Genomic DNA, 25,256 nt, shown 5'->3' with positions numbered 1-25,256 from the left:
AAAGAAAAGAAAAATCAGAATTTTTGCAGAGTTTCTGTCACACATGGGGTTTTGTCAATTGCTTTCCCAAAGTGTTCAAAATTGGGCTTTCTAGACTTAGTTATTTTTCCCCTGGATACACCCATTCCAGATTTCCCAAGAACCACACATTGTCTCACAGTGCAAAGTATTCTCAAGAGAACAAAGAACTATTTCCTCTACACATGCATCTCCTCTCTTGAACATGTTCCCCTCCAAAAAGTAAAAGGCAAACTATGCTTTTTCTTCTACGCCAAGAAGCAGAAATGGCTCTGACAGGATTTCCCTGGTGGTCGAGTGGTGAGGGCTCTGTGCTTCCACGGCAGGGGACATGAGTTCAATCCCTGGTCAGGGAAGTTCCGCATGCCGTGAGAGTGTGGCCAAAAGAAAAGAGAAAAAAAAAAATGGCTCTGAGAGTCTGGAAAGAGGAACTGCATCTCAAGATAATGAAGAATAAGACCTGCTCCCCACAGTGGGTTCTGCAGACCCTGCACACGTGCCTGGCTGGTTTCTGCCAAAGCCGGAGAAACTTACCTCCTTCATTCCTCCCACACCACAACCGAGTCATAGACACTGCAGGGCAGGATGGTGGGAAGCAGGCAGCAGAGAGGCAGAAACTAAACGTGTGAATCAAACGATGTGCCACCATCCTTTCAAAGTTTTCTTTGTATTTGGAAAGCCCAGTGTTTTTCTGGAAGAATATCAGCCATGACAAGGTCCATCTTTTGTGGTAAATTAGATAATCCCACAATATTGTGTACTCCTAGAGAGCTGAGCATACACCCCTCACCAGGATGCCTTATGTCTTGGTCCTATTTCCTAATTCACCCATCCAAAGGGAGAACTGAAGAGGTATCATTCTAGAAACTTTATTGCAATGCATTTTGAGTCAAGTGGTTGTCTTCTTTTACTCAGGCTGAGGTCCAGTTAGGGTGAGGATCCACAGCTGGGTAAAATTATGATCTAACTGACCTCTAAGAAGCATGAAGGAGAAGGGAATGAGGCAATCTCTCATTCTGGCAATCCTAAAAATCTACTTCCCTAAGAGCTATGGGGCTGGCAGTGCAAAAAAAATCAGATGAAACCAATTTAGAGTTTTCAAGAAACTAAAATTTGTCAAGATGCTAGTTGTGCATCCACTGCGGGCTCATCTGGTTCTAAGCTCAAGGGCAGCCAAGGGCACCTGCAAGCCACTCACCTGGAGCAGGTGGCAAATGCTGTGGCAAACGGTGTGAGGAGGCCCAGGAGGAACCTGAATGGGTTTTTTCTAGTGAAGACAAAATAAATAAGTGGCAGAACAATTCCTCCATGAATAAAATGGCCCAATATAGACGTGAAGATGTATTTCCCCAGGCTGGTCACCAGCATGATGATGTCCTTCATTTCTACAATCTTGCTTCCAACCAGGAACATGATGCCCACAGGTACGTACCTAGGATGTGAGCACAGGGCACAGGTAAGCAAGGGTGAGGATGCTGGGGCTGAGAGATGCAGGCCCTTCCTGACATGGGACTTGCGCACTCTCAACCAGGTGGTCTTCATCTCTCCCTGGGATGACCCTGAGAAATAGAAAAGGAAGGGGGTATGCCGTGCCTATTTCACAGGCCATGAAACTGAGTAAAATTAACAGGATCACTCATCATGGGTGTGGAGTCAGGACGAGGACCCAGACTTCTTTCCCCTTGGATATTGTATGTTCTTAACAGCTGGATGCTGCCAACCACGTGGGCTCCCAGGTGGAAGGAACTCTTTGAGATTAAAGCCTCTGCGACTGTGGGCTTGATTTCCAGCTTTGCTCAGGCTTGCTCTGAGAACTCAGAAACACGAAAGACTAACACCTATTTCATTTTGCAGAATTGCTGTGATACAGAATTGAGCCAAAGCTGGGACTTTCATGAAGTTTCAAATTCCTGGTGGATTGGAAAACATGATTCCATGGGAAGAAGTCACTAACAATGACCTTCTGAGAACACTCTTGGAGCGTGAAGATTTTTTTTAATGGGCAGGTGGGAGGAAGGAAGGGAGGAAATGAACTATAAGAGCTACAAAGGACAAAAGCCTGCTGTTTTGAGCTTAACTGAGGATGAATTTTAAAAATATTAAAAAGCAGAAACATTGCTGACAAAGGTCCATCTAGTCAAAGCTACGGTTTTTCCAGTAGTCATTTGTGGATGTGAGAGCTGGACCATAAAGAAGGCTGATTACCAAAAAAGTGATGCTTTTGAACTGTGGTGTTGGAGAAGACTCTTGAGAGCTCCTTGGACTACAAGGAGATCAAACCAGTCAATCCTGAAGGAAATCAGTCCTGAACATTCATTGGAGGGATGCTGAAGCTCCAATACTTTGGCCACCTGATGTGAAGAACTGACTCAATGGACTAAGTGGTTTGAACTGGCTCATTGAACTGACTCCATGATGCTGGGAAAGACTGAAGGCAGGAGAATGAGACAGAGGATGAGATGGTTGGATGGCATCACTGACTCGTTGGACATGAGTTTGAGTCAGCTCTGGGAGTTGGTGATGGACAGGGAATCATGGCATGCTGCAGTCCATGGGGTTGCAGAGTTGGACATGACTGAGTGACTGGACTGAGCTGAAGATGAATTTTATAACTATTGACTTTATTTATAAATTTTAATTATACAGATATAATGTCACAGAGTTCAAATTTCAAAGGGTACAAAAGGATGCAGTCTACCTGCCACCTCTGTCCTCCCAAGTACCAGGCTTTCTTCCAAGGAGACATTGCCGGTGTCACTGGTTTCTTAAGACTTCTTCCCAGAGGTATTCTAAGAAGTATTATTATTTTTAAATCCTATAGTAATACATGAATACATTCTCCTTTCAAAAAATTAAAACATGATAGCTAAGACCAAAATCTTTAGGCCCTATCCTCAAGCCAGCCCCCTCCTCTGGTAACCAGTCCCACTTCCTATTCTCTTAGATACATGTGTTTAAATCTGCATATTTTTTAAAACTCCCTATTATGTATTTGAGACCTTTTCATATCAATACATAGACATCTACCTCATTCTGGTCTTTTTTTTTATCATGGTAAAGTATGCATAACATAAAACTGACCATATTAACCATTTCAAGTGTACAGGTTGGTGACATTAAGTATATTCAAAGTCTTGTGCGCTATCACCATCTCCAGAACTTTCTCATCATCACAAACAGAAACTCTATATTCAGTAAATAATAACCCCATGTTCCCCCGCACTGCTGCTTTCAGAGACCACTGTTCTACTTTCAGCCTCAATGAATTTGACTATTCAAGGTGCCCTTATACATGGAATAATACAATTTTAGCCCCCTTGTGTCTGCCTCAGACAGTAAAGAATCAGCCTGCAATGCAGGAGACCCAGGTTTGATCCCTGGGTTGGAAAGATCCCCTGAAGGAGAGCATGTCAACCCATTCATGTCTTTAAGGTTCCTCTATATTGTAGCACTTTTCAGAATTTCACTCCTTCTTAAGGCTGAATAATATTCCATTGTATGCATATCCCACATTTTCCTTATCCATTCAGTTTGTCAATGGACATTTGGGTTGATTCCACCTTTATCTCATTCTTTTAAAATAGCATCCTCAGAACTACACTATAGATTATTTGCATTGCCCTGCTGATGAGCATTTAAATTATTCCCAGGTTTTCATCACCACACAGAACACTGCAAACAGGCCTCTTTGTGCCCGCATGCCTATGTTCTCCAGGTAGAGAACAAAGTGGGGCTACTGAGTCATGGGATGTGTTTTAAAGTTTAGTGAAGTGAAGTCGCTCAGTCGTGTCTGACTCCTTGAGACCGATAGCCTACAAGGCTCCTCTGTTCATGGAATTTTTCAGGCAAGAGTACTGGAGTGGGTTGCCATTTCCTTCTCCAGGGGATCTTAAAGTTTAGTAGATCCTGACAAATTGTTCTCCAGTGTGGCTGTTCTAATTCATGTTCCCAATGGCTTCTAGGAGAATAATCCTTGCCCTGCACCACTGCTGCTGCTAAGTTGCTTCAGTCGTGTCTGACTCTTAGTGACTCCATGGACTGCAGCCCACCAGGCTCCTCCATCCATGGGATTCTCCAGGCAAGAGTACTGGGGTGGGGTGCCATTGCCTTCTCCCCCTGCACCACTGGTTCTCATCCAATGATGATTTTGTCCCCAGGGAACGTTAAGTAATATCTGGAGACAGTTTTGGTTGTCACAGCTTTGGCAGGGGGTGCTTCTGGCATCTAGGGGCTAGAGACCAAGGATATGCCTAAATATACTAACTACGGCGCACAAGACAGCCCCCCACAACAAAGAACGTCAATAGGGCTGCTAAGAAAGGGTACATTGTACAGCACAATAGCCAAAATACTGTAAAGATAGTCAGTATTTTATAGTAACCATACATGGAATATGGAGAAGGCAATGGCAACCCACTCCAGTACTCTTGCCAGGAGAATCCCATGGACGGAGGAGCCTGGTAGGCTACAGTCCATGGGGTCGCTAAGAGTCAGACACGACTGAGTGACTTCACTCACTCATACATGGAATATAATCTATAAAGACTTTGAATCACCATGCTGTATACCTGAAACTAATATAACATCATAAATCAACTATTAGTGATTAAATGAAAGTCACTCAGTCATGCCCAACTCTTTGCAACCCCATGGACTATTCTTCAGACCAGAATACTGGAGTGGGTAGCTGTTCCCTTCTCCAGGGGATCTTTTCAACCCAGGGATCAAACCCAGGTCTCTTGCATTGCAGGTGGATTCTTTACCAGCTGAGACACCAGGGAAGCCCTAAGTCAACTATATCTCAATAAAAAAGAAACAGGTTTTTATTGTTGAAAGTGGAAAATGCAGAAAAATTAAAATAAAAATTCCTCAAATTCCAAAGGAAAAAAAAAATAGTGCTGCTGTTGAGAAATCTTAACTTCACCCTTATCAGTGCCTGATAGAACCAAGCTTTTCATTTCCCTGATTTCTAATAAACTGGCCATCCCTTAAAACATTTATTGGTCATTCAGGTTTCCTCTTCTATGCATTGCCTGTTCATTTCCTGTGTTCATTTTCTAAGACTTTATTCAGTCTTTTTTTTCTTTTTCAGTAATCAGGGCTCTTTATATTAGTTCTTCTCAAACTATCTTTGGTGAAAGACTGGTTCATTTCTACCTAGTTGGTCATGGACCAGCATTCTTAGAAAACACACACACACACAAAATAGAACAATGATCATGGCTTGGATGCTGAAGAATATGAAACTGCTATAAAAGATTTTTAACACTTATTCTCAAGCTCTCTATTAATTTCACTACAGAAAGATGAACCTTTTGTGAACTTGTACCAGTCCTTTCAATCCCAATGCTTTGAGTGTGTGTTTGTGTGTGTGTGTGTGTATAGACTATATGTAAATATATATCACTTTTTTTCAATAAGTATCTTGTCTTATAACTTCATCCAAGGTATCCTTTGCATGCAAACATTTTAATATTCTGGTGCAATCAAATTTAGCAGCTTTTTATGGCTTTTCCTTTCTGTATTTTGTGTAGGAGGACTTTCTCTACCCCTGTATTTTCTTCTAATACTTTCAGAGGACTCCCTTCCCTCCTTCCTCCCTGGACAGTTTAATGCATGGGTTGGCACCATGAGTTTTACTGGAATACAGCCAAGTTCATTCATTTATAAATTGTCTATGACTGTTTTTGTCCTGTGATGGCAGCATTGGCAGCTATGACAGAGACCATATGGCCTGCAAGGTTTGTTGACCATCTACTGAGAAAGCATTTCTATGAATAGTACAGGCTAGGCAGGTGCCTGATATTATAGTAGGTAATTAGCAAAGGAAAGAAAGAGCTACTACTGAAGACCCCTCCCACACCTAGGGGAGATCCTTTAACCAGTTGTGCGTGTGTACTTGTATATGTTCCAGTTAATAAGTCATGTCAGACTCTTTCAGGACCCCATAGACTGTAGCCTGCCAAGCTCCTCTGTCCATGGAATTTTCCAGGCAAGAATACTGAAGTGGGTTGCCATGGCCTCCTCCAGGGGATCTTCCCGACCCAGGGATCAAACCTGTGTCTCCTGCATTGCAGGCAGATTCTTTACCACTGAACCAACAGGGAAGCCCCTTTAATCAGTTAAGATATTCTAAACCCCAGTTCTGTGTGGGATGCACTTTCTGGGCAACAGATATCCTATTGCAGTTAAGACTCTCAGCCGGGTCTGCCTTTCCAAATGTCTGCTTCTGTAACCAACACGTCATGTTGAAGGAATGACTGTAAATTGGTTTCAGATTGAAAACAAATGTTTTCACACAGGAACATCACTTTCCTGCACAGTTTCCTTTAATCCAACCTTTGGGAGGATTTCAGACTAAAAAGAATAAGCCAGGGAAAGAACCTGACAGGATGAAAATGCTTTTTCCTTTCTGGAAATATTTTTCTCCCCAGAACAACAGGAGTCATATGAAGTGTCATGTTTCTGATGCAGACTCAGACTCTGGAGTTTGGGGCTGAGCAAGAAAACTTGGTTAAGCAGGATAAACACTACTAGTGGAGGCTCTGAACTCAGCTTCCCAACCAATCTCAAGCTTTCCTACCAAATACCAGGCTTCTCTCTTCAGTCCAGCTGCCATCCCAGTATCATCTGAGAGAGAGACATCCTAGGATATTTAAGGGTTGACAATAAGGAACATGTTTTGTACATGAAAAGATAAACTAGTTTCTCAACAACGAGCAGGTAGAAACTAAAACCCACAAAGTCTGGCTTCAGTAAAACAGCAGGATAAAGCTTACTGAAGCATTACCACTGGAACTGGTATGATTTTTGAGAAGTTACTTTGAGAGATCTTGTCAAATTTTTCCTTGTTAGCCAGAAATCAATCTGGTGGTTTTTATTAAACAAGTACCCTTTCATTGCTATTATATAAAGAGACATTCATGTAAAGACCATTCCAAGTTTACCTGTATGTATGGGGTAAAGATGGATTTGTTCTCCATGTTGTGATACTCTAGTAAGGGGCCCTTCTGAAGCTTTAATCTATTCTTTAAAGAGAAATAAGCCTTATTTTATATGGAATTCACTGCCCCACAAGATGTGGCAAGAATAATGGTGAGGCTCATCGATAAATCATCAATGACAGACCCCCAGGGTCACTGTGGGTGACAAGCAAGTGACTAGTAACCATGGTATATGCTTATTTATTTCTCTGAGATCCTTCAACCCTTGTACCAAGACTGGTCGTGGTACATCATCCACAGACAGCTCTGGGCCGGGTGGCCCCACGGGGTGGCCTGGAACAGCTAAGTGGGGTTCTTTCCTGGGTAGCAGGAGAAATGAGACAGCGAGTGGGGGGCAGGGTGACACTCACCACATAATCCATGACACCAGCACCATGGTCGCCTCATTGAAGGCATTGAAAAAACGAATGAGCTCTTCTCCTTCAGAGCCGAGTTTCTTCAGGGCCACTCCTAATACCAGGGCAAAAAGGACCAATCCTAAAATGTTCATCCCTTCAATTTCGGTGCCAATGGGGATCTGTAGGATCAGAGGGGATACAGGGTCTAAGTTGACAGCAGACAAGTGAGGACTAAAGAATGCATTTGCTCAGGTCTCCGTCAGACGGAAACAGTGTGCCCAGAAAGAGGAAAGGCTCGTATTTCCTCTAACACTCAGCGATTTCACAGATCAAGGGGCCGGAAACTCAGAGGGAGATGGAGTCTCAGGATTTGGAAAGTCAACAAACAGGATTTTCACCTACTTGTTAACTGTGAAAGCTTTGGAAATGGGCACAGGTTGAAGCAGCAAGTACTGAGCCTCTCCTCACTGGATATGCTCAGGTAGAGGTTGGACAATCATTTCAAAGGGTTGCTTTTAAAAGACAGGGCTTCCCTTGTGGCTCAGCTGGTAAAGAATCTGCCCGCAGTGCGGGAGACCTGGGTTTGATCCCTGGGTTGGGAAGATCCCCTGGAGAAGGGAAAGGCTACCCACTCCAGTATTCTGGCCTAGAGAATCCCATGGACTGTATAGTCCATGGGGTTGCAAAGAATCAGACACAACTGAGCGACTTTCACTTCACATTAAAAGACAAGCTGATTGGTGAAAAGGTCCTTCAGCTCAAGAGTCAGTGATTGTAAGGAATTCCCTGATGATCTAGTGATTAGGATTCAGTGCTTTCACTGCTGTAGGCCCCAGTTCAATCTCTGGTCAGGGAACTAAGATCCCATAAGCCTCAAGGGTGTGGCCCCCGCCCCCCCCCCCCAAAAAAAAGCCAGTGATTCTAAATTTGGCTACTAATTCTTTGTTGCTAGGTTCTTACCATAGTCTCCTCACTGGCAAATTTCAAAAATGATGTTCAGAATCAACATGGATATTTTCAGGATATTCCTTCCTAAATCACCAACTTAAAATGTATAAATATAAGGTGTTCTTTATTTTTTTCCCAGCAGTACTGAATCTCACTACTGTAAGCATTTATGTTAGACAAACATTTTATTCCATCAAACACATTATGAAATTCTGAATAGGAAACATGTCAGTGTGGTAAAAACTGAAAGAGCATGTTTACCATCATTCTAGTCTGAGCCCTAGTCCCAGCTTTGATATTAAAATAACTTCTCTGAGCTTCAGGTGCTTCATCTGCAAGATGAAGTGAAAGGGACTAAACTATTAGCTTTCAACTTTTTTTAAAAAAAAGCAGAACTTTTCCTTCAATCAAAAACAGGCTGGTAGAACTCAGAGCCACTTAGCCCTGGGGAGGTGTATGGGGGATGGGGGAAGGGCAAAGTTCCTCCTTCTTCCCATGGCAGCTTCATAGCTGGACTAAATAATCCTTGAGGTTCCTCGTCTCTTTCAGCTCCAGCATGAAGGCTAGGACTTAGCTCAGTGTCTGGTAAACAATAGGTACTCAAGGGACTTCCTTGGTGGTCTAGCGGTTACTCTGTGCTTCAGCTACAAGGGACTCAGGTTCAATCCCTGGTCAGGGAACTAAGTTCCCACATACATGCCTTGTGGTGTGTCCAAAAAAAAAACCAAAACCAACACACACACAACAACAAAAGAAACAACAGGTACTCAAAACATACTTGTGAATGAATGATGGTTATAGTGAGTTAAACCCCTAAGACAAATTCTATGTGCAAGGGTAGGTTAAATCACCTATTATTTATATTTCAGAAAAACAGAAGGGATGTTACACAATTTTTTTAAAGAAAGGGAACATTAGTTTCAATTCAATGAAATGGACATTCTAAAAATGGTAAACGGCCTAAAGAGCAAACCTAAACTGTGTGATTCAAACCCCAGTCTTCAGTCCTGCTGAGAAAAAATTAAGCATCATGTATGCTCCTTGAGTTCAGAAGCATTATTTGTGTTACAGGATTTGTCGTAAGTGATCTCACAAAAACCCTTACTTTTTCAACGGTCATGTTTCCAGCGCTTGTGTTGTGGGTCACTTCTCTGTAGTCAGTTGCATACTGTGAGCAAGAGAAAGAAAACCCCGTCAGTTCACAGCTGAAGACCTTTCCCAAGAGGAATCCAGAAGACTGCTGGGCCTCTTGCTACTTCGTTGTTCTTCCCTCCAGGTCTGCTGGCATTCCTCACTTGCTTGGCCAGACAAGGGCCTCTGAGGACCTTACCAAAGCCACTTAAGAACAGGGCAACATGCACTCTAGGAGACCGCTGATTATTTAGGAACTCAAGGGAATGGAGAGAATTTCCGAAGTCCCCAGACCCTGGCTTGGAGAAGGTCTGTACAATTTCAAGCTGACATCTTAAACGGCCGAGAATTCATATTATTTGGAGAAACTTGGTATTCATTCCATAATACTAAAGTTCGTTTTTTTGATGTGCCATTTTATTTTCATTCATTTATTTATGCTCCACTCTGTTCCAAAACTTACTTGAGCTTGACTGCTTTTCAGCATCTAATAATACACCTTCAGCGCTCTACTCCTCAAAACAAAGGATATGGGGCAAGATGCTATTTTTTGGCTGAGTCTTCTGGGAGACCCACTCATCAGAGGGGAACTATCTTTCCAACTCTGGTCCTGTGGTTGACTTCAGACACTTCTGCCTGACACACACAGGTGTCTCCCTGCAGCAATATGCACTGACATTTAGTGGATTCTGTTATATGACACCCTTCCTCATCCTTCTAGGGACATGAACTGTTAAAAAGGGGTCCATCAGGCCCAGAGGCCCCTGCTTTGAACCTGCCTTTTAAAGAGCTCTGGTCTCTCTCAGCTTTGACTTATCAAGCTTTCAGACAGGCAGAGATGATCAGCTGTCCTGTGATAGGGGTGGCAGGGGATACAAAAGCCACCCCACACCTTCCGTGGCAGGCACTGAAAGCCATGACACTTTTCATTTTTCTCTTATCTTCTATCTCACATTATACATACAAGCCACAGTTGTATTTATACCCAGGTTTTTTTGTTTGTTTGTTTTTTTAAAGAGCAAGACTCAGTGGAAACTGAAAAGACAGCGCATGAAAAAGGCAATCAGTTTAGTCCATCTAATCTAGACCTTTATATTCCTTCTCTGTGTAAAGCTTGGCTGTAGGAACATTACATTCAGGATTGCTAAAGTTAGGGGAAAACTAGAAACAGCCATCCACATGGGACTGATTGAGTAAAATTATGACATGTTCATACTACAGCCAATAACTTATGCAGAAGGATATTTACCGACATGAGAAAATGTTCACAATAAGAGCCGGTTACTGAAAAATATGTGTATACATAATAACAATGTATGTAGTATAATTATTTTAAAATCTTGTGTGCGTATGTGTCTGTGTGCAGGTGCATATGTACATGTATAGAAAAAAGATACCAGAAAGATGTACAATAAAATGTTAATGGGTAGCTCTAGGTAGTGATTATGGGTGATTTTTATTTCCTTCCAATCTTTTGTACTTTAATTTTTTTTTACAAGGAGCATATATTATATTTATAATCAGAAAAAATATATAAAAATGCATTAAAAAAAATTCTAGGGAATTCCCCTGGCAGTCTAGTGGTTAAGATTTAGCACTTCCACTGCCATGGCCCAGGTTCAATCCCTGGTCTGGGAACTAAGATCCCACAGGCTGTGCAATGCAACCAAAAAACTTAAAAAAGATTTTAAAAAATTAAAATTCTAAAATATTTAAGAGCTCCATAAAACATGATTTGAGGGTACTGGGTGATGTGAAAAGATACTGGAACTAGTGGGATATTTTGGACAATTTTTTGGTTTCTTGTTGTTTTGTTTGTTTTCACTCCAGGGGCCCATCTATAAAAATTTAGGCCAATGATACTAAGTGCACAAAACCCTCCTTGTTCCACTTTACCTAACTCTATAGCAGTAATTTATATGCTATAAACATATAACACCCAAAGTTTCCTATTTTTAGCAAAGCATCAAGCTTACCGTCCGGAAAGCTGCAACCACAAGATTTGAAGGAAACAGGTTTCTGTTGGAAAAGAAAGCACTTTGTCAGTATCCTTAAAATTTGTCATTCAACATGTTCACTTTAAGATGCCCACACCTGACAGCCTAACACACAGGGTTCCCTCTCTCCCCACATCCTGCAGTTATTGCCATCTTCTGCTTGATCCAAGCACTCAACTGTGCCTTGGCTGAAGAGTCACAGCACAGACTTTGAAGCACTGATCTCTATCCTCATCTCCCTCGTGGTACCCTTGATATTTAGCTGTGTCCAAGCAAACCAGAGTAACTGCATCACTTTCCTTTCCCCTGGTGGCTAGGCCCTAGGGCAGTGGTTTTCAGTGGGAAGTGGTGCTGCTAACTTGTGAAATCCAAGGGAATGCTTTGTTGTTACGATAACTGGGGGGCATTCCTGGAACTGGGGGAGTATGTTTGGGCAGAAGTGCCAGGTCCCAGCTATTTGTTCTGCTAAGTGTGGCAAAGTCCTGTGTAATAAATAGTTTCAAGGCCCTCACACTTCCCAATGTCCTGTACGACACAAAACTGTAGAGGAAAATCTTGTTCGTAAATTATTTGAGCTTAGAAACTAACTTTACAGCAAGGTATTTTTTGTGCCGTTTGAATATACACTGAATTTTCTAGGACTGAAACTCCTGTGTAAAATGTGGGATGATTTTTTTGTTTTGCTTTGTTCAGAATATTTTCAAGAATCATTCACTTTCTGGGAAATCACATCACTAACGAAAAATTGTAGGATCTGGGCCCTTAATCACACATGCTAGTAACTGAGTATCAGTCTGAATTTAAAGCTCTCTCATTAATGGTGACTCTAAACTCAGAAGCAAGCACCTAACCATTTTGTTTTAGAGCATTCACATCTTGAAATACATTATTTTTACTATGAATTACTCTCCTTCAGTATTTAACTTTTAAAGACTTTACAGTACACTTTTTTATTTCTATTTTTTTAAATATGTAATAATCCCTTCTACCTATTTATCCCACCCTCCACCATCACCTCTGGCAACCACCAATCTGGTATGTTTTTTATATTACAGTTAAGTCATATTGATGTTTGAGATTATGTGTAGGGTAAGTTCTATTTATGGATTTCATTTCAGGATGAAGGAAATTATAGAATTTTGTTATAAAAGGAGAGCAATAGAACTGATCCAGTTACACTAGATTTTTGAAACCAAAACCTTGGCAGGCAAATAGTTTATACTGAGCCTCCTTTGGGTCAGATTTTGTACAGATGCTAGACTTATGCGAAGAGCTGACTCATTTGAAAAGACCCTGATGCTGGGAAAGATTGAGGGCAGGAGGAGAAGGGGACGACAGAAGACGAGATTGTTGGATGGCATCACCGACTCAATGGACATGGGTTTGGATGGACTCTGGAATTGGCGATGGACAGGGAGGCCTGGCGTGCTGCGAATCATGGGGTCGCAAAGAGTCGGACACGACTGAGCGACTGAACTGAGAACTGAGTTGTGATATATGAAAATCCCACTGACAATCCATTTTTCTACTGACCTCCTATAGTAAGTCTGGAGAGCAAAAGCTCATCCTTTACAATCTGTGCCAAACATCCATTAATTCTTACTTCTGTGGATGAGTTATTCACAGTGTTAGAATCTCTGGGCAACTATTAGCATGTACTCAGTTTCAGAGGTCAGCAGGTCTGACTGCAGCCCAGCTAGGCAAGCAGAGTCTAAGAGGCCTCCTGGTAGTCACATCTTTGTGTGATACCCTCCCCTTGAGTGTGTGCATCATGGTGGGGTGTGGGGGTGGGGGCTATGACTTGCTTCTAGTCAAAAGAATGGCACTAGTAGTAAAGAACCTGCCTGTAAATGTAGGAAACGCACGAGTTGTGGGTTCAGTCCCTGTGTGGAGAAGATCCCCTAGAGGAAGGCATGGCAACCCTCTCCAATATTCTTGCCTGGAGAATCCCAAGGACAGAGGAATCTGGCGGGCTACAGTCCGTGGGTCGCAAAGAGTCGGACATGAATGAAGTGACTTAGCATGAATACGAGCACAAACAAAACACAGTAAGGGTAATGGGATATCACTCTTGTGATATGCTACATAAACTTGTGGATGCTATCTTGCTAGAAGACACTCTTTATTGCTTTCTGGGCTTCCATATTGATGAAACAAGCCGCCATGTTAGAAAGACCCATATGACAAGACATGGAGGACGGTCTCTGGCCAATAGCCAGCTAGGAACAGAGGCTCCCAGTGTGAACCTCAAGGAACTGAATCTTGCCAGCAACCATGTGTCCTCAGAAGGGAATCCTTCCTCAGTTTAGCCTTCAGATGAAACCCCAGCTGTGGCTGACACTGATTGCAGCCTTGTGATAGACTCTGAAGCAGAAAACCCAGCTAAGCCATGCTAGGATTCCTGACACTACAGATTCTGTGGGATAATAAATGTGTGACTTTAAGCTGTTAAATGGTGGTAACTTGTTGTACAAGAGATAATACACCCACCAACAGGGTTAACAAGACACAAAAATGACTTTGTTAGAACACTCAGGCTTCCAAAAGACAGCCAACAGCTAGAGACGGCAACTCAGCATTTCCTCACTTGCTTGTCTATGAAACCTGAATTGCTTTCAACGTACTTAAAGAATACCCGAAAGTACATGGCCGTATTTAAACAGACAAAATGTGATCTGTGAATTAACCATTGCAAAATGGTGATCTGAAATTTGATTCCTATTACAAGCATTATTTATTTTAAAAGGAAGGTAGAAACAGACTAGGCATTGTTATTGGTTATTTGTTAATGTATAGATGAATAGCAACTTACTTTTGCCTATGATTTCCATTACAAAGCACCTTTCTCAGTCTTGTTTGGTATCTCATTTCCATTTGCTATACTAGTTAGAAGCAAAAACAGGCCCTGAGCCAAGGTTTCATCAATTCTACATCCACCACAGTAGTTCTCAGACTGAGCTGGCCACCTGCTTCTCTCCCAAAAAGGACAGAGAAGTTAAGGAGAGAGCTGGGATAGAAGCCCTCTATCTTCTCCATGGGGGATGATTTCCCCCACAGATAGTTCACATCCTTCAGAAATGAGCTGTTTCCCCACTCGGTGCAAGCACAGCCTCTCCCATCGCCTTGAAACACACTCTCTTCCAAGGGTCACAGACCACTTGTTCAAACCCTACTACCTGGCCAGCCTGGTGTCTTTGGCAAAAGCAATAACCCAATACTGCCTCACCCAGAATGGATTCTAACCCACAACTTCTAGACCAATCTGTTTTCAGATAGTCTACAAAATCCAGTGGGAATAGAGGGGTACATTCAATACTAGAGTCAAAGCGGCAACTCCAGCCAAAAGAATCAAATTTCTAAGAAGAACATGATGTGTTCTGGCAGTTTCTTATAAAGTTAAACATATACTTACCATATGACCCAGCATTTCTACTCCTAGATATAAGCTATATGAATAACAGCATTATTCAAAATTGCTCGAAACGGAAATGTCCATTAACTGATGAATGGACAAATAGCACTACGATAAATCCATACAAAGGAACTCTACTTGAAAATAAAAAGGAATCAATCACTAATACATACAACATGGAGAATCTCAACAATACTGTGCTGAGCAAAAGAAGTCAGACAAAGAAAAGTACATACTGAGTGATTCCACTGCCATGAAACTCTAGAAAAAGCAAAACTAATCCATAGTGATAGAAAGCAAAACTTTCTATCCAAAGCTGCCTAGGGCCAGGGATGAAGTGTGGGAACTGCTGAGAAGGATCATGGGAGAAACAAATGTTCACTGTTTGGATTGTGGTAGTGATTAAGTGGTTTATCTATCTGTCAAAACTCATTGAACTGCACCCCTGAAATGGGTGCATCTTTTGTATGTAAATCATATCTCAAAATTCCTTAAAAGGTTAAGACAAAAGATACCGTGCTAACTGCAAAGGAGATCTGACAACCAAAAACATACGCACATCCAACCGGATGACTGGACTTTTTAGATTACACAACTCAGCTCTCAGACATTAATCCCTTGGGAGGAGACGCCTGGGGGCAATGAGCTGAACCCACCGAATTGCTCTCCTTTAGTTCCCCTCGTTGCCACAGGCCAGGAGCAGGAGTGCCCCCTGCCCCACCTTCCTTCCAAGGGGCAAGGGTGTGATGCTGCAGGAGTAAGATGCATTGGTTAATAGTCAGCCGCCTGTTGCTCTGGCTAAATGAGAAAGTCACCATGGGAAAAGAATAAAAGCAAAATACAGCAATACAACATAACCCAAATAAAAGTATATTGGGTTGATCAGTCGGGATTGTCATGCCCTGCTTAGCTAAGGAAAAACACACTGTGGACTTTGGAATGCTAGGTCAGCGCAAATTCAGAACACTGCTTGTGCACACACTAAGATGTTTTCCCAAGGCATATGCGGGTCTATGACCTCCCACTAGGTGATAGCCCTTGTACAAGAAAATAATAATATAGTTTAAAGTAATCAATAAAATGGGAGATGTGACTAGGGACATAGGAGGCTGATTTCATTGTAACACAACAGATCCTTTCTGCTTGCCAAGACACTAAAAAATTATGTGGCTCCAAGGAACAGGGCTCTTGACCCAAGAGGTTGAGTCCCCTGGTCCCATCTTTAAAACTTTAACTCTGTCTCTAGTTTCTTTTTCCCAAACTGTGCGTCGACCACTTTCAATCACAGCAATAAGACAAAACATTTTTCTCTACTCTTCATAGATTCTGCCTTTGGTGTTGTATCTAAAAAGTCATTGCCATATCAGAGGTCATCTTATGTTATCTTCCAGGAGTTTTAGAGTTATGCATTTTACATTTAGATGTGTGATCCATTCTGAGCTGATTTTTGTGAATGGCACAGGGGCTATGTTTAGATTCACTTTTTCTGCATGTGGATGTCTAGGTGTTCGAACACCATTTGCTGAAAAGATGATTCTTGTGCCATTCTACTGCCTTTACTCTTTTGTTAAAGACCAGCTGATCATATTTGAAGTGAAGTGAAGTGAAGTCGCTCAGTCGTGTCCGACTCTTTGCGACCCCACGGACTGCAGCCTACCAGGCTCCTCTGTCCGTGGGATTTTCCAGGCAATACTGGAGTGGATTGCCATTTCCTTCTCCAGGGGATCTTCCCAACCCAGGGATCGAACCCGGGTCTCCCACATTGTAGACAGACGCTTTACCGTCCGAGCCACCAGGTGGGTTGATTTCTGGGCTCTCTACCCTGTTTCACTGATGTATTTGTCTGTTCTTTTGCCAATATCACACTGTCTTGATCACTGTAGCTTTCTTTTTTTTTTTTTCACTGTAGCTTTCTTTGTAGTAAGTCTTAACAATCAGGTGTGTCAGTTCTTTGATTTTGTTCTCTCTGCACTCTTCTTTCCCCTCTTTCATTGGCTTTTAGACACAGATGCTGCAGTGAATTTGGGCTTTTTCTTACCGCTGAGCTCTCCTGTATTGAGGGATCATCTGCTCCATCACACAAGCAGTTTTTCCCCCAGAGCTCTGTCTCCAGGCACTTTTCCCAGCTCCTCACTTTGACAGAGTAACCTTGGGTGTTTTCAAAATGAGGAACAGGATCTTAAAGTAATCAATTTAACCCTTCACTGAACGTCCAGAGATAGGAATTCGCTGTATCTCTCATTCACATTCCATACATATCAGCACCATCCAACAGGACTTTTCTATATTTATGCTGTCCAATATGCTAGTTGTGTGGCTACTGAGCACTTGAACAGTGGCGAGTGCTACTTAAAGTCTGAATTTCTTATTTTATTTACATTTAAACTAGTTAACTTGAAATAGTTACTTGTGGCTGGTGAGTTGTGGACCTCACAACTCCAGTACAGATTTGATGTTGTAAGATTCACCATCTGGAAACCAGAAGGAGAAAATGCTCCTCAGGCTCACCTCTGCAGAGCACTCCATTTCACTGGGTACTAGTGTGCTTCTAAACACTGAGTTCTTCATTTTATTCAAATTCTCAAATGTGTCCTTTTTTCAGTTATTTGATTCTGAGAAATGTTCTGGAATTACATAATACCAGCTATATTTCCCAGCTCTAAGGAGCACTCTATAAAAGATGTAATACATTAGACAGAATATAAAAGAGCAGCGTGCATCAGTACTTAAAACGTGGTTTTGTGGAACTTGTGTTTCAGGTTATCTATGTGGAGGTGGGGATGAGTATATGTGCATGCTATCATCTAAAATGTATTTCTCATAGTGTGTCTAAGTCAAAAACATCTCCAAAAGTGCCAAGACTGTATTACTACATCCAGAGACCCGAGTCAGAACAAACTGGGAGAGAATGAATGGACGAGTCTTGCTAGTGCTTTAGGAACATTTGAACACATAGTTTAAAGCAAACAGAAAAACTGGTATAAGCCAAGACCGAACTGGCAAAAGCAGAACTACTGTGAGTGGTACTGAACACACTCGTGCACCTCACACCATGAAAACTTCACAAATGTTCCTTCTTTATACATCTGGTCCTGTTTGTTCTTCTGAGCCTATTGTCAAGGATGGTATGCATTTCCCGGTTCCATACGAGAAGAATGTAAAGCAATTTACTTTTGCTTAAGTATGTTTTTTTTGTTCCAACAGCATTTCCTTTCATTTAACTTCAAACAGTCGTTAGCGAACTTATGAACATTTCAAAGACTCTTCAGAACAGGATATGACACTGTATGTACACCTAATAAATATTTATCATCCGCAGTGTTCATTGTTACAGAGTTAGCTAACAGGGGTGTGCACCTTCAGATCTTGGTACCCCCTACAAGGTCAGGAGCAGAGGGAGAGCTGGGGGTGATGGGCCCACACTATGGAGACAGTAGGGGGTAGGGGAGTAACCTATGCTCTTTTTGAGGCCCACATTCAGCCCACATTCAGTTTTAGATTCCTGCTGGAAAGGCTAATGCCGGGCCCCTGGGGTGGGGGGTGTTGGAGGAAACAAGGCTAAGAGGACCACTCATTCTCTGTATCAAGCAGCCTTCAGCTGTCCCCAAGAGGTTGGGACATGCTTGAATATTAGAGAGACACTCATATACTAACTCTTTCAATCCCTGTAACAAGTCTGGGTAGTAGCTACACTATTATTAACCCCATTTTACAGATAAGGTACAGATACTGAGGTACAAACAGGCTAAATGACTGTCCATACAGCTAGTAAGTGGTAGTGAAAGTGAAGTGAAAGTCTCAGTTGCTCAGTCATGTCTGACTCTTTGAGACCCCCTGACTGTAGCCTGCTCCTCTCTGTCCGTGGGATTCTCCAGCAAGAATACTGGAGTGGGTTGCCATGCCCTTCTCCAGGGGATCTTCCCAACCCAAGGATCGAACCCAGGTCTCCCACATAGCAGGCAATTCTTTACCGTTTGAGCCACTAGGAAAGCCTGTGGTGGTAAAGCTGTATTCAAACTCGGGTAGCTGACCTCAGTGTCTGTACTTCATCACTATCCACACTGTCTCCCTAGATTTATGTTCTTTAGGTCTGGTGTCGAGCTAAAGAAATTAGTTTTAAATTACAAGCTGCCAGTTTCAGTGACTAGGTAGGCTGAGAAATCTCCATTAATTTGGATCCACGTTCGATTTGCTAGGAGTCTTCATCTAGCCTACAGAAGGGAGAGACGTAGGTCAGAGAACCTGCTATGGTCAACATTTAAATAAAAGATTCATCATTTACTCCCTTGACTGTGATCTAGGGACTCATATCAGATCTCAGTCACTGACAATTTTCTTCACATCTACTGAAGAAATGCATTCTTTGCAGGCTGAGAGGGCTCATAGTCACCCAGTTCTTGGGAAAAAAAACTAAGGACCTAGAGCCTCCTTCCAGCAGGGGAAAGGCTCCTAACACAGTCCACTGTTGAGAAAATGAGTGCAAGGAAAGCAATAGAGCCTAGAAAACTGGGCAACAGGCAAAATCTCAGTGTCTTTACCAGGCACTCAGCAGCCATGGGTAGACTTCTGTAAGACAGTGGCCCAGGGCCATTTTCCAGGCTGCCAGTGCAGACGGTGTCTTAGATCCCTGCCTCCTTGGCACATCAGTGTCTGGTTTTCCATTTGAAAACCACAAATATTAGCACTCAGAGGAAGGTTACCTCAATCCTTTCCATTGACAGGTGAAGAAACCTGAGGTCAACTTTGGAGACCAGACGCATGTCATGCAGAGGAAAAAGAAAACAGATGTTGGGGAGGATATGTGAGGATTTCTGCCCCATTTCAGAATGGAAGGCTCTTCTGTGTTTAGTTTTGATTTTCTCCATTTCCCAAATGTTCCACATTGTTGATTCTGTTAGTCCAAAACATAGCCACTGATCACCAGGATTTTTCTCCAGGCTCCACGTGGTTCCCAATAGACCCAAAAAGCTCTATTACCTTCAAGTCATCCTGAGCTCCCCAAACTTCCTTTTCCTCCCACCCACTCTTTATTTCAGAGTATGAAAAGAGAGCCAGGCTTCACAGGTGGTGCTAGTGGTAAAGAAAGTGCCTGCCAAGGCAGGAGACTTAAGAGACATGGGTTTGATCCCAAGGTTGGGAAGATCCCCTGGAGGAGGAAATGGCAACCCACTTCAGTATCTTTGCCTGGAGAATCTCATGGACAGACAAGCCTAGAGAGCTACAGTCCATGGGATTGCACAGAGTCAGACATGACTGAGCCACTTAGCATACACATAAAAAGAGAATCATCCCCATTAACTCATGTGAACTGGAAAAACATCATCACTCATAATCTTGCTCCATTTATAACAAGAGCAAGCATTACTGGGTCAGTCCTATTCTTAGAGCTTTATAAACACAACTCATTCAACCCTCACCACAATCTCAAGATCGTGGCTAATCCCTGCAAAAACAGCCTCCTTTAAGCCCACAATCGTGCTCCCTCACTGATACACTGAAGGTAATAAGTCAAAGGCACATGAAACACTACCTACTTCCAACAAGCCGTGATGAAGGCTCACTTGGCCCTTCTGTGTTTTCAGCCTGAGCCACTGAGAGTCTGCACTTACACTGACCGCTAAGCCATGATGCTTAGCGGTCAGTGTAAGTGACCACTACTCTCAACCTCAGTAGACTTTTTCAGTACCCACCTAAAAGTTAGTCCTCAAACCGTAACAATCTCTAAAGACTCCAAATAACCAGCTACCAGACACTAGACAAAGGCTATATCTCATCAAAGTTCTAATAGGCCAACTCCACCTATTTTTTTGGTAAGAACTTCTTGGTCCCCCTTATCAGAGAGGTTATGGGTTTTGGTTTTTTTTTCCCCAAAGTAAATGCCTTTGACTTTTTTTTGTTGTTATAACTTTAAATGAACACTCTCTCTAAAGTGGCAGTCATCACATTTTCCAGAAGGAGAAATGGAAACAGCAGGAAGTCAAGTCACTTTGCCCAGTGTTTGCTGTTTTTCACAGCCTCAGCAATGAGGGGCTTTGCTTCAGTGACTCAAGACAAAACATATGTCCAAGGCTCTGATTCCAGAATTATTGAAAACCTAGAGAGGGAGCCAGCCAGGCTCTCCCCACTCAACTGAACCTGGCCACATCAGTAAATGCCTCTAGGTTGCAGTTTTCCCATCTGTGAACTCTGGGCTAACGAAGAAACCAAAAGAAGCTGAGGCTTTGGCGAATCCACAAAAACTACACTACATTTCTAGGGATGAAATGCAACTTCAGAGTCCCCAAAAGCAGGCAAAGTTAACTGAAGATGCTTCTTTCTCCTCCCTCTCTAGAATTCACAGCTTCCCACAAATAAAGCCCCTTGAAACTCACAATACTCTACAGTGGTCCTGACTATGCAGGTGGAGAGCAACCTGTCCCAAGCCCCGCGAGAGGCATGTTTCTGGGGAATGAGCCCTGCATAACTCACTCCAGCCTTGTTATTCTTGGGTCCACTGACAGCCCTTCAAAAAACTGCCAGCTTCTTCCCAGCCAAAGGGCTGAAACAGACGCCATAGATTACGGGGGAGAATGGCCCAACAGGCAAAATTTAACCAATGCTCTCAGAAGCTTCTCTGCACCACTTGGGGAGAAAATTAGGTGAGAATATAGGGGCGTGGTTGGAATGTTTTTCCCTAGAGAGGGCAGCCAAAGTGTATAAGCGAAGTACAGGTGAGACCTCTACCTCTCTCTAGCACACTCCCATCTAACGGTAGGACGGGTCTTACTAAAAGATGGAGCCCTGGTCCTTGAAAATGCCCGGTGAGACCCGGCTGACGTTTGCACAGGTGTGGTCAACACGCAAAGTCTGTAGACGTTATTTTGACATTTAAAACTGTTAAAGGCCACCAGCAGCCAGTTAAAAATGAATATGGGGGTATATGAACTAGAGTGCATTAATGAGCTGGCGTCTCCCACTGAGGCTCAGGAAGGTGGGGTGGAGGTCGCGGGGACATTACCTGGTCAGGTCAAGGAAGGAGTCCACTGTCTCTTTGGGGACCGGTGGGGGCCCCGAATCCTCCAGACCCAGGTCGCTGGACTGAAGGGTCTGCGAGCCAGATCCAGGTTTGATGATGAACGCCAAAGCGACCGCGAGAGCCGAGGCTCCTAGCGTGGTGAGGCCGAAGTAGGCAATGGCTATGCCGCCCAGGCGCCCGAGAGAGCTGGCGTCGAGGGAGGCGGCGCCCGACACCAGGCTGCAGACCACCAGCGGCAGGATGATCATACGCAGCATGCGGAGCAGCATCTCGCCCGGAAAGGCCAGGTAGGTGACCTGTGTGCGATTCAGCTTGAGTCCACGCAAAGCCGCGCCCAGGCCAGCACCCGCCACCACCCCGGACACCGTGAGCAGCACGAGCCCGTGGCGCCGCAGGAAGCCGGCGCAGCGCCCCGCGCGTCTAGCAGTGGTTCCAGGCTCGCCAGGCCCCGCTGCAGGCCCCTCCTGGGCGCTGTCTAGGTAGCCGTTGGTCTCGCTGCTTTTCTCCATAGCGCTGTCCGCGGCTTCGAGCTGGAGGAGGCGGGGGACTCGAGCTCCGGGAAAAGACTCGGCTCTCAATGAATGGATCCCCTGGAGGAGGCGAGATCCGCTAGCTATCCCTAGCGGGTTCTCGGAGTCGGCCCGCTGGGGTCCTCCGGCCTTGGCGCTGGAGCAGGTGCGGGAAGGGCCAGGACAGACGCGGGAGACCGAACTAGAGCCCCGGCCAGGGTGGATCGCGCCGCGCCCAGCCTTTCACTGCGGCCACTGGCTCAAGATGATGCAATGAGGGAGCTCGCAGAAGCCGAGAAAAACCGGAGTGCCGAGCGGCTTAGGCCCGCCCCCTTCACACCCACCGCCCCGCCCTCTGCGGCTCCGGCCAATCAGCATCCGAGAGGCGCCGCCGCGCGCCTCGCGCGGGGCTCCAGGCCACCGGCGCGGGGGGAGGGGCGGCTGCGCCTGGGCCGCCGCCTGAAGCCGCTGGGGCGCGGGGCGAGCTGGCGAGTCCCGGCGCGCACAGCCTCCGAGGCCCCGCTAACCGAGGCGGGCTCCCGGCGACCGCGGGGCAGGCCGCGGCCTGAGGGACGGCCCGGGCTCGTTGGCACCTGCCGGGGCCTCTCGGGCCGGCCGGGGTCTGGGCCCTCGCGGCCAGAGGGTCGGGGAGAACGTGGAACGCCGACGCGTTCCTAGTCCTGGGGATTGGGGGAGGGGCTGCTGGCACCGTGGTACTGTCTCTCCAGTGCCACCCGCCCCTCCTGCGAAGGGGCCTCGCGCGGTTGGGGGGATCCTGGGCGGTCCTCCCACCACATCTTACTCCTGCGTTAAGTACCCCCTCTAGTCCTGTGCGTGCGATAAAGCCTTGCCCCGGCGCAGGCCTTGACGTTGAGACAAAGGATGGATGGATGGATAGGCAAATGCAAAAGCCTTATCACCCTCCCAATAAAAGGTCTGACAAAGCTTTATTCGTAAGTGAAACGGGGTCCTTAATTGAGCCCCTACACCCCGCCACCTCGTGCACTCGCGTGCTCCTAAGCGCTTGGCCTGAGGCCACCGGGATAGGCCCTGGGTCGCCCTGCAGCTGTCTTCCCGTTATGTGAGCTGAGGACCAAAACTTGGAGAAGAAACAGAGCTCTCACCACCACTTCCAGTTGTGTTTGTTTCTACCTTGTACCTTCAGCTGAAACAAGCCACTGACTTTTAACCTTTTCCATCCCCTGGTCCCCAGCCATCCCATGAAAGTAGTGCACACAAAGATTCAGCCAGCCTGCTGAGATGTTTCCCTAAAGTTCACGTTAGATTCGTTTCCTTTTTATTTCAAGTTTTTTTTAACAACTGCTCTGGTCATGGCAGATAAGAGAGAAGTCTATGCAGAGGCGTCTTACTGTAACATTTATTAATTAGATTTTCATATTCTCTCATTCTGCTTTTGAAAGGAATTGTCCTTTTAAGACATCTGTGGAAGGGAAGCCTTATGTGTGGCTAATCTGAATTAAGGAGGAAGATAGATCTCTTGGTGAAAAGGAGTCATCTTTGAACACGTGAGCACTGCTATCTGTGCAAATCATAATGCCTTAGTAAAGAACTTTAAGGAGCTGTCCACATTTTGAGACATCGAGGATTTCATTGCTTGAAGCCAGACAGCTTGTAGGGTCTTTTGAGGGAGGGGGTATAAATCAAGTGAAGAGCTTACGTATTTTTATCTGGTTTTGCAGAGCAAAGTTTATTTCTCTATGTGCACTGAAGAAAGAGGAATCACTATAGACACACTCTATTTTGCCAACCAGCCCCTCCCTTCATTTTGACTCAAATCAAGCTGCAGAAATGAATTTCCAATGGCCTGCTTTACATCTCCCTCTGGATATCTTACAGGCATCTCAGCTCAATATGCTCAGGACTGAACTCCTAGTTGCCTTCCTCAAGGATGCCTCCTTATCCTGCTGATCCCCCTATTTCTGTTACCAATATCTTTGACTTCCCAGTCACCTCTGCTTGAAACCTCAGAATGACCTTTGATTCTTCCTGGTGTCTCCTCTCACCTGACCTATTGCCAAGTCCCACAGACTCTCCTTTCGCAATATTTAGCCCATCTACCTTTCCCAATCTGTTCCCAAAGCTGTCATTCTGGCTCAGTTCTTATTTCCACACTCCTTATCTTCACTGTTGAGGTGTTCTCCTAATTAGTCTTCCCACCTCCAATGCTACTCTGTTCCAGCCATCAGGCGTTTTGTCTTGCCCCAGGCCAATCTTCCTAATAAGTAATATGCATATTAGGATCTGGTTGGGCTTCCATCCAGAAGGAAAAAATAAGAAGGAGCAAAGCCTTCTCCCTCTGAAAACACTTCCTAAAATTTGCACACACTATTTCATTTCTGTTTCATTCACCAGAATCTAGTTATATGACCACACCTAGTTTCAAGAGAAGTTAGGAAAGCAATCTTAATTTGCACAGGCATAAACCCAGTTAAAAACTGGGGTTTCTGTTACCAAAGAAGTAGGCAAGAATGATCTTGGAGGGCAACTCCTTCAGATCACTTCTTGTTCAAAAGCTCTCAGAGCTCCCACTCAAGTAAGAAGATACTTTCCATCCTACATTCAAAACTTACCATGATCAGGCCTCAGCTCACTCTCCAGCCTTGTGCCCTCTATGAGTGCGTGCTCAGTTGCTCAGTCATGTCCGACTGTTTGCACCCCCATGAATTGTAGCCTGCCAGGTTCCTCTGTGCATACAATTTCCCAGGCAAGAACACTGGAGTGGTTAGTCATTTCCTTCTCCAGTGGATATTCCCAACCCAGGGACTGAACCCACATCTCCTACATTGGCAAGCAGATTCTTTACTGCTGTGCTCTCTGTACATGCAACAAAATCAGACTGCTGCTTCCACATTTTCTGGCTTCT

The 25,256-nt window shown here is 44.3% G+C and overlaps 1 protein-coding gene across 1 annotated transcript in view; it reads right to left on the bottom strand.

The window, feature by feature from the left end:
* Positions 1–22,682, bottom strand: part of SLC1A4 (solute carrier family 1 member 4) — a 28,284-nt gene extending 5,602 nt beyond the window's left edge. Inside the window, 5 exon segments of the mRNA XM_018055426.1 lie at positions 1,217–1,450; positions 7,373–7,539; positions 9,414–9,476; positions 11,416–11,458; positions 21,846–22,682. Coding sequence (XP_017910915.1) covers positions 1,217–1,450; positions 7,373–7,539; positions 9,414–9,476; positions 11,416–11,458; positions 21,846–22,372 — 1,034 coding nt within the window. The 5' untranslated portion in view covers positions 22,373–22,682.

This window comes from Capra hircus, chromosome 11, assembly GCF_001704415.2.
Source record: "Capra hircus breed San Clemente chromosome 11, ASM170441v1, whole genome shotgun sequence".
In the NCBI taxonomy this organism is placed as follows: Eukaryota; Metazoa; Chordata; class Mammalia; order Artiodactyla; family Bovidae; genus Capra; species Capra hircus.
Note: the sequence above shows the minus strand (reverse complement) of the source record. Positions and strands in the feature narration are given on the sequence as shown.